General features: G+C 49.9%; 1 protein-coding gene across 1 annotated transcript; it reads right to left on the reverse strand.

The window, feature by feature from the left end:
* Window positions 1-4,459: 4,459 nt before the first annotated feature.
* Window positions 4,460-9,087, reverse strand: LOC123424372 (putative E3 ubiquitin-protein ligase RF298). Its single transcript, XM_045107978.1, has 4 exons — window positions 8,869-9,087; window positions 8,662-8,692; window positions 6,460-8,555; window positions 4,460-5,194 (listed from the first exon to the last, which is right to left on the reverse strand). Exons 3-4 carry the CDS (start codon window positions 8,536-8,538, stop codon window positions 4,658-4,660), a joined length of 2,616 nt encoding a protein of 871 aa, XP_044963913.1. The 5' UTR covers window positions 8,539-8,555; window positions 8,662-8,692; window positions 8,869-9,087; the 3' UTR covers window positions 4,460-4,657.
* Window positions 9,088-9,371: the final 284 nt, after the last annotated feature.

Below are 9,371 nucleotides of genomic sequence, written 5' to 3' on the forward strand. Positions count from 1 at the left end.
GCTAGCCAGTTGATCGATGATAGTCAGTGTCTTCTGATTATGAACAAGGTGTTGTTGCTTGATAACTGGATCACGTCATTGGGAGAATCACGTGATGGACTAGACCCAAACTAATAGACGTAGCATGTTGATCGTGTCATTTTGTTGCTACTGTTTTCTGCGTGTCAAGTATTTATTCCTATGACCATGAGATCATATAACTCACTGACACCGGAGGAATGCTTTGTGTGTATCAAACGTCGCAACGTAACTGGGTGACTATAAAGATGCTCTACAGGTATCTCCGAAGGTGTTGGTTGAGTTAGTATGGATCAAGACTGGGATTTGTCACTCCGTGTGACGGAGAGGTATCTCGGGGCCCACTCGGTAATACAACATCACACACAAGCCTTGCAAGCAATGTAACTTAGTGTAAGTTGCGGGATCTTGTATTACGGAACGAGTAAAGAGACTTTCCGGTAAACGAGATTGAAATAGGTATGCGGATATTGACGATCGAATCTCGGGCAAGTAACATACCAAAGGACAAAGGGAATGACATACGGGATTATACGAATCCTTGGCACTGAGGTTCAAACGATAAGATCTTCGTAGAATATGTAGGATCCAATATGGGCATCCAGGTCCCGCTATTGGATATTGACCGAGGAGTCTCTCGGGTCATGTCTACATAGTTCTCGAACCCGCAGGGTCTGCACACTTAAGGTTCGGCGTTGTTTTATGCGTATTTGAGTTATATGGTTGGTTACCGAATGTTGTTCGGAGTCCCGGATGAGATCACGGACGTCATGAGGGTTTCCGGAATGGTCCGGAAACGAATATTGATATATAGGATGACCTCATTTGATTACCGGAAGGTTTTCGGAGTTACCGGAAATGTACCGGGAATGACGAATGGGTTCCCGGAGTTCACCGGGGGGGCAACCCACCCCGGGGAAGCCCATAGGCCTTTGGGGAGACACACCAGCCCTTAGTGGGCTGGTGGGACAGCCCACAAGTGCCCTATGCGCCAAGGAGAAGAAAATCAAGAGAGAAAGAAAAAAAAAGGAGGAGGTGTGAAAGAAGGGGGACTCCCTCCCACCAAACCTAGTCCAACTCGGTTTGGGGGGGAGAGTCCTCCCCCTTGGACTCGGCCGACCCCCTTGGGGCTCCTTGAGCCCCAAGGCAAGGCCCCCTCCCTCCCACCTATATATACGGAGGTTTTAGGGCTGATTTGAGACGACTTTTCCACGGCAGCCCGACCACATACCTCCATGGTTTTTCCTCTAGATCGCGTTTCTGCGGAGCTCGGGCGGAGCCCTGCTGAGACAAGGTCATCACCAACCTCCGGAGCGCCGTCACGCTGCCGGAGAACTCTTCTACCTCTCCGTCTCTCTTGCTGGATCAAGAAGGCCGAGATCATCGTCGAGCTGTACGTGTGCTGAACGCGGAGGTGCCGTCCGTTCGGTACTAGATCGTGGGACTGATCGCGGGATTGTTCGCGGGGCGGATCGAGGGACGTGAGGACGTTCCACTACATCAACCGCGTTCTCTAACGCTTCTGCTGTACGGTCTACAAGGGTACGTAGATCACTCATCCCCTCTCGTAGATGGACATCACCATGATAGGTCTTCGTGCGCGTAGGAAAATTTTTGTTTCCCATGCGTCGTTCCCCAACAGTTTGGTTTGGCATAATGAGCTTGCCACATTTGGCCACGCCACAAATGAGGCAAGTAATTAACATACGGCTACAAGGAGGGGATATTTCCCCCGCTTTCATCGCTCTCCAAGTGAGCGGCCCGAGCGTGACCTAGCGCCGCCACCACCACCCTCCCGTTCCTCCCTGCCCCTCGCCGTCGGCGGGCGTCGCTGCCAGGAAAAGCCCGCGCAGTAGTTGGCGATGGCGGGCCTCTCTCGCACGGAGCGCTCCGGGACCGGCCCTGGACGGCGCGGCGCTCTCGGCGAGGCTGGGCGTTAGGGCGGCGGCCTCGGATTCGATCTGCGATGGTGATGGCTATTGTGTCCGGGGGGTGGCGCCTCGGTGTGTTGAGGTGGTTGGGGAGGCTCGGCCCCTTGTGGTCAGGCGGCGCGACTTCGACAAGCTCGCGGTAGGAGCACCCCGACTTCCTCGCCGGCGACCTTCTCCAGCGGGATGGTGGCTCGTGCGACTGCCTGACGGCCCTTTCCTTCTGGTCCTGGTGGCTGTCTCGGGCAGATCTGAAGCTGGAGCTTAGCTAACAGCTTCGATGGATCTGGTGGTGACATCCTCTCGCGGCTGGATCCAGAGCTTTGGGGTGGCAGCTCGTGCTCCTTGCCTGGTGGTTCTGGTCTGGTGGTGTGCATCGCGCCTTCTGCGGCTATTCGTCGATGGCTTGACTCGGGAGGCTGTCAGATCCAATCGGCATAGGTTGGTTTCGGCTCGCTGGTTCTTCTCGCCCGTGACGAGGTTTGTGGTGGCTTTTGCGTGGTAATGGCGCGATGGCTTCATGGGAGGTGTGCGGGCTAGCGGAGGTGCTGTTCGCGGGGTTGTGGTGTCGGGCAGTGCTCCAGGTGAAAGCTTGTCGGGCGATAGCTTGCCGGCCGACGGTGTTGACGTCTGTGGATGTCGTCTCACCTCCTTGGAGGCACCGTCGAGGAGTTCTCTCCCTGCACATCCTCGGATCCAGTTCTTCGGGTGAACACCTTAGACCCGGTTGGGTCGGACGACGGCGTCGGCATCATTGCTTCCTTCTTGGGGGTGTCATCTTGAAGAGCTTTGGATCTTGTTTGCACGCTCCATGGGCTAGATGCTCGCGACATTGCGGTCGGCTGGTGCCCGTCCGGCAATGTGGATGCCTTGCGCGGCTTCTTGTGTGGCAACGATGCCGGCTTCAAGGGGAGTAGGATTTGCAGTTGTGTTCTGGTAGTCGGTCTCACCCGGCGTGTTCGAGGGGTCGTCGTAGGCGCTGGCTCGGTCCAGGTCCAGCATTTTTTATCTTCCAATGCTCATCGACATAGTCGGAGTTGTCTGGTCGCCGGCGTGTGTGGTGGATTGTTTGGCCTTGGCCGACGCAGGCCTCTACGCTTGTCTGTGGTGGAGGCTGCATCGATGGTCGTCGATGGTGAAGCCGGAATCACCCTCACGGAGGTGTGATGACGATGACGATGGATTGCAACCTCGATGACGCTCTTCTCCTTGACGACGTACGAGCGTTCTTGTGTGGGTTGCCAGGTCACTCTGTGTATCTTGTTTTTCCGGACGTATTGTAACGATTTTAGTCCAGTTTTCTATTTATAACCGGACACCTCTCTTCGACCTTTTTAATAAATCGGGTTGAACCGTGTTTCAAAAAAAAACAAATGAGGCAAGTCCGACCAAGCTAGCCCCCGTTTGGTTTGCAGTCATATTTGTTACAAGACTTCTTTCATATAAATTAGACCCTACATGTCAGTTGCTTGGAAAAGTGTTATAGGATTTAACCTCAAATGTGAGTATGACATCAATTTTAATCGCATAAACTAAGGCATGCTTGGAAAAATGTTATAAGGTTTAACCTCAAATGTGGCAAAGTAAGACGCCAATTTTAATCGCAACTAAGGCATGTTCGAAAAATTGTAGAATTTAACCTCAAACGTGATAAAGTACCACGTCAATTTAATCGCATAAACTAAGGCATGCTGGGAGAAGTGTTATAGGATTTAACCTCAAATGTGGCAATATACGATGCTAATTTTAATGGCCTAAACTAAGGCATGCTTGGAAAAGTGTTATAGGATTTAACCTCAAATGCGGCAAATATAATGGCAAATTTAATCACATAAACCGAGGCATGCTCAGAAAAGTGTTATAGCATTAACCTGAAATGTGGCAAAGTATGACGCCAATTTTAATAGCATAAACTAAGGTATGTGGGACAAAAAAGCATGGCAATTTTTAATATTTTTTTGACAAACTTAGTCTATGAAGCAAACATGCCCTAAATCCTCGCAAAACTATCTAGACACACAACACCAGCACTCCTCCCAAGTCCTCAATTTATCCATGATGTGGTACCACTAGGGCCGCTACACAATAGTGCTAGTCTACATTTGAGCACACCCTAGTGTTGCGTTGCTTTCATAGACTCCACGAGATGACGATGACCACTTGTCGAAGCCCTTTTTAACCCGCTCTGGAAAAGAAAAATCCTTGCTAAAACACACGAGGCAAGCACCACGAAAAAGGAAACAAATCCAGCCAAGGATACCCATGGATGCCGGTATTCCGGCAAGCTCATGATCCAGGTTCAGAGCCAGCACTCGTTGCCGGACAGCTGACAGGGGCCACATCTGTGGCTCCCATTCCCTTACTACTGACCGCTGCCAACTTCACCCAGGAACCAGAAATGAACATGCTAAAATGGACCATCCAGTCCGGTCCAAAACTACCAAACATTGCCTGCATCAAAAAAGGGGGGATTAGCAACAGGCAATCAATCCACAGGGAGCGGTACATGTCCATATATAACCAACCATCCATTATCCATCATCTTTGGGGGGTGCACGATGTCTCAACCAAGCGTTATTCGTCCGACCGACACTCGTTATTCTTTTTTTCCAATCTCCATCAAATTCAAGCTGGGCAAATCATCATCGAAAAAAAGGGGGGAAAACGGGGTATAACGACGCGAATGCAAAATCTTTCATCTTCTCATCCACTCAGCAGCCCACGGTGCGGGCACAGACCCTGCGCTGGATGTGGGTCCGGCACGACGGGCACTCCTTCATCCCCTGCTTGTCGTGGAGGTCGTTGCACTTGGCGCAGACCACCTGGTGGGCGCAGGGGAGGAACACCACCGACATCTCCTCGCTCAGGCACATGACGCACTCGCGGTCGCGCTGGATGTCATCGAGGTCAAGGTCCAGGGCCGCCGCCCCCGCCACCTTGGCCAGGACCTGCGCGTTGTTGCCGCCATTCTTTCTCCCCTCGGAGAGACGCAGGGCGCGGGTCTTGTCGTCCGTTCCCCACTTGGGAGTAGCCGCCTCTGAGGCGTCCAGGGATACCTTCAGCTGTGAGATATGCTGCTCGAGGGCGCGGATCTCGCTCTTGTATCTCTGCATGTCGTTCTCAGCTTTGAGGTGCAGGAAATTCTCTTCCGACCTCAGAGATGTCTCAATCTGACCCCGCTCTTTCCTCTCCGAGCTCACACAGGCAATTGCCTCGGTCTTCCTAGCCTCTTCCTGTCTCCATCTTACCTGCAAGCATTCAACATGGTTCAAGTCAAGATGGCGTACACTGGACCCACAGGGATGTACTGCATTGTACAAAGCAACCTTCAACAACTTAGACAAGTCAACCAGCATTAGATCCATGGGATTGATCATCATTTGACTGCTACTTTGGCAAGAACATGATAAGAGCAATCAACTTAAAACAAAGTAGATGTCTATGCAAACGATGAAACCTAATGAAAAATACGTTACAAGCACACAGGATTTCTGTTTTTAAGCATATAGAATGAATTGATCGTATACTCACTCATATTGGCAAATAAGATGATGAACTTTATAAAAGGATCAGGATAGTAACATTTACGATGCTGGTTTAAGTAGTAGTCTAACCTAAGCCACCTTTCTAGTCCTATCGTTGCTTTAACCCACTAATCTAGAAAAATACAAGTCATTTCCCGTTTTCTACTGAAGTGGTGACCTGTTTTTATATTCCACCCTCTGAAAGATAATGAACAGAGCAAGGATTTGAATCACATGATATGAGTCAACAAATGAAAGGTTGGAGAGATGCTGCAGAGGTGCTAGTGAAGGAAACGGCTTTTTACTCTGTTTAGAGTTTAAACTATAGAACTTACCGACAATCAATAAAAGGTAATTATACTATTTACCCAAATCAAATTTTCACTAATGGGTAGAGTTTAATGAAGAATAGAGATATACCATAACTTTCAAGTGCCTTCTTTCCTGCCAGCTATATGTAAAATACTTAATGTGCTTACAGCCGTCACAGCATAACAACCAATTTAGCTACCATTCATTATGTAAACTTCTAAACACCCTCATGTGTATGCACGGAAACAAAAAAACAAATGCAAGTAAATAAGGCAAAACTTAATGAAAAGCATAACCATGACCGCATCTATTAAACGTAGCCAACAAAATAAACACGTATTAAAGCATGAAAAGCATAACCATGACAGAATCTATTAAACATACCCAACACGTATTAAAGCATATATTTGGGAGAGGCTCGTCCTGATATTTAGAAATTCCAGTGCAACCTAACAACAGTTTTATATGCAATGTTTAACTTAAATCAACTTAATTGTTTGTTTGCAGTTAACAAATCTAAACGGAGATAGAAATTTCTATTTAAACTGTGGCGTATATGTCAACTAAACCACATGAAGTACATATAGATGTGAAGTTAAAATATGAGGCTTGTATGTGTTTCATAGATATTATTTACTTCGATGTAGAAGATTATGAAGAGGTAAGGTTGTAAATACCTTAAGTTGTTCCTTCTTCTCTTTAGCATGCTGAAGTTGTTGCTGAACCCGAGATAGTTTGCTCTTTTCAGCTGCGAGCTCCTCTTGCAACAGGGCTCTCTCAGATTCCCAATGCTGGGACCTTTTAAGACTGCTCTCGTCCTTCTTTGAAAGCTCCACAAAATTTGCTGCAGACACAGCTGCGTTCCGCTTTGCGGCTTCCATCTGCATCCTAAGTTGTGCATTCTCAGCCTCACGCCTACGAGCAGAAGCATCTGCTTTATCCAATTGATTGTTTGCCCTAGAAATAGCAGACTCCATCTCTAAAAGCTTCTTCCGAGTGCTCTCTTCCAGACAGTGCCTTTCATCATGAAGTCGGCTTGCCTCTTCCTTCTCTTTCCGGAGTGACTGAAGCTCCTCCTTCTCCTTGGCAAGTCGCCGTGTGACCTGCATCACCTTCTCCATAGCCCAGTCTGTCCAATCCCGCATATGTGCTTGCAACTCTTTCTGCCTCTGGACAAGAATCAAGACCATTTCATCCTTCTTATCTTGTGGAATCCAGACCTTCTGATCCTCATCATATGCGAAGTTAATTTTGCTGCTAGGGTCTACAGCTTCAGTACTAGAATCATGATTCAAAGAAGGAGCAGAACCATCACTTGAGGAAGGTAAAGGCAAAGGCAATGGCAACGACAATGACAATTCTGTGCTAGCAGCTGATGCTGGGTCAGTGTTACTGGGGGGCTTAGCATCAAATGATGGAATGGAGGCAATGGTGCCAGTGGCCGTAAAAGAAAGGTCAACTGAATATTCTGACCCTTTCATGCTTGCAGCAAACCCTTTAGCAATTTTTGATGCACCTTTCAAGCTACATGTAGCTGAATCTGAAACCTGCCTGCATTTCCTCTCTAATGCTACAGTCCCACAAGAGATATGCTTGCCAGACCTAAGAGATCCTTTAGAGCCCAACGCTCGGGAATTCTTATCAAAGCTCATTAACTTCTGCCGGTGCAAGGAATCCCTCTTAGAGCTTCCCCTCTTGCTAGGGAACGGCTTATCATCCTTCACAGATTGGGTCGCAGCAGCAACAAATGGTTGTTCCTCTGCATGATCAGGCGTAGCAGCCGGGTGTTCTTTTGGCTTAACATTTGGTACCACAGGATGCATCTTGCCAGAGACACATGGCTTGCCACTTGGCACATTTGGGTTCACTGGTGTTGTGGATGAATCAGCCTTCACAGCATTGTAAGTGCCAGGTGGCACTGGAGTAAGTTTGCCGCGGAAAGTAACACCAGTCTGTGGGTTGGTAATAGAAACCGACAGATCGGAAGTTGGGGTTGGTTCATAGTTCCCTGCAACTGGCTGTGCAATCACTTGAGCACCCACGGCCGGAAGAGGAGCAGCGCTATAGTCCATGGCACAGGCATGGGCTACATTCATATCTGACATGAGCAAGCAAAACATCACATCGCCTGTGGTGTAGAACGGCTGGGCCTCATTGACCACCGCAACCAGGCTAGCAAGCACAACCTGCTCAATCTTCCTCATGTCCTCAAGGGAGGAGCCATCCCTGGGTAACATGTCCCCCTCGGTCTTGAGCACTTCGACCGCGGCTTCACTGAACCCAGCAAGGCTCTCCCTCCAGCTGTACTGTGCGGCTGCCCTCACGACGGCAGCCCTTGCTGCAGCCTCTGAGTAGCCCATTGTGGTGATCACACTGACAGCATTGTCGAAGGTTGTATCCAGACTCTTGAGAAGGATCTCCTCCAGCTGTGCCTCATTTGGGTCACTCCAATTCACATATCGCTGACACTCTAATAGCTCCTCCGCTGTGGCGTGGACGGCTTTGCAGGCATCACAGGTGCTCGGGATGAAGTCTAGATTGACACCCTCAGCAGCAGCGGCGGCCGCCGCCATGGCAGCCTTCTCGGGCGACATAAACTCAAACCCCACGCAGTCCGTCGTCAGCGGGTACTCCAGCCCGAAGGGGCCCAGCTCGCCGGACGGTGGTTCGGCGCGGAACTTGCGCTTGTTCCTGCTGCCTGCCTTCTCCTGCACGGTCGACCCCGACGCCGCCTCCTGGGTCGCGACGCTAGACATCAGAAAGGCCGCTCCTTCTGTACAGAAATCAAGTAATTCACCAACAGAAACGGCACCAGAAAATCTCTAAACAGCGAAAAAAACGTAGGAAAATTCTCCACGGACGGGAAGGATTAGACTGACCTTGTTCCTGGGCGCCGAATCAAGGAGAACCCTGGAAAAAATCGGAGAAAAATACTGTGAGATTCCGGAAGCTTCAACGAATCAGGAACCCAATATTTACTCGTGCGTCGCTAGTCCTATAGGATCAGAGATGGGGCGGGGGCGAAATCCTTGATCCGATCGGGCGCGGCCGGAGCCGAGATTGGGCGGACGGATCGAGGCGCGTACCGGGTTGGATCGGCGGGGGCCGAGGCGGGCGGCGGCTGGTGATCAGAGGAGTGGAGAAGGGAGGACTACGGTGTATGTATGGTGTATATAGAGGAGGTGGGAGGGGAGGAAGGAGGAGGAGATTAGAAGAAGGGGGAGGAGGCGTCTGAACCTCTTGGGGGTAAGAACCGTAGAGCGCCTGACGAGGGAGGAGTCACGCCATTCACCCTTCTTCCTTGGCCACCAACATTTCCCCCCTTCAGTTTTCTTCTTTTTTGCAGGAAGGATGCCACATTGCCACCTACATGCTCACCACCTAGGTGATGTCCTATGTGGAACTACCATGATCCAGGGCTGACATGGAGAGCGGACGGCTGATGTGGCGAACCGACTGCTGAGGGTTTCAGGTGTTTGAGATGTGAAGATGGTTTCAATCATGGGCGGCTGATGTGGCGAACCGACTGCTCAGGGTTTCAGGTGTTTTAGATGTGAAGATGGGTTGATTGACGTGAGTGCAGTGAGAG

Source organism: Hordeum vulgare, chromosome 1H (genome assembly GCF_904849725.1).
Source record: "Hordeum vulgare subsp. vulgare chromosome 1H, MorexV3_pseudomolecules_assembly, whole genome shotgun sequence".
Taxonomy (NCBI): Eukaryota; Viridiplantae; Streptophyta; class Magnoliopsida; order Poales; family Poaceae; genus Hordeum; species Hordeum vulgare.

What these genes read in the sequence shown, in the direction of transcription:
- LOC123424372 (XM_045107978.1), bottom strand. Translation starts at nt 8,538, where the DNA reads ATGTCTAGCGTCGCGACCCAGGAGGCGGCGTCGGGGTCGACCGTGCAG. An exon ending in AGAAGAAGGAACAACTTAAG is followed by an intron (nt 5,195 to 6,459) that starts GTATTTACAACC and finishes GAATGCTTGCAG; the next exon opens with GTAAGATGGAGACAGGAAGA.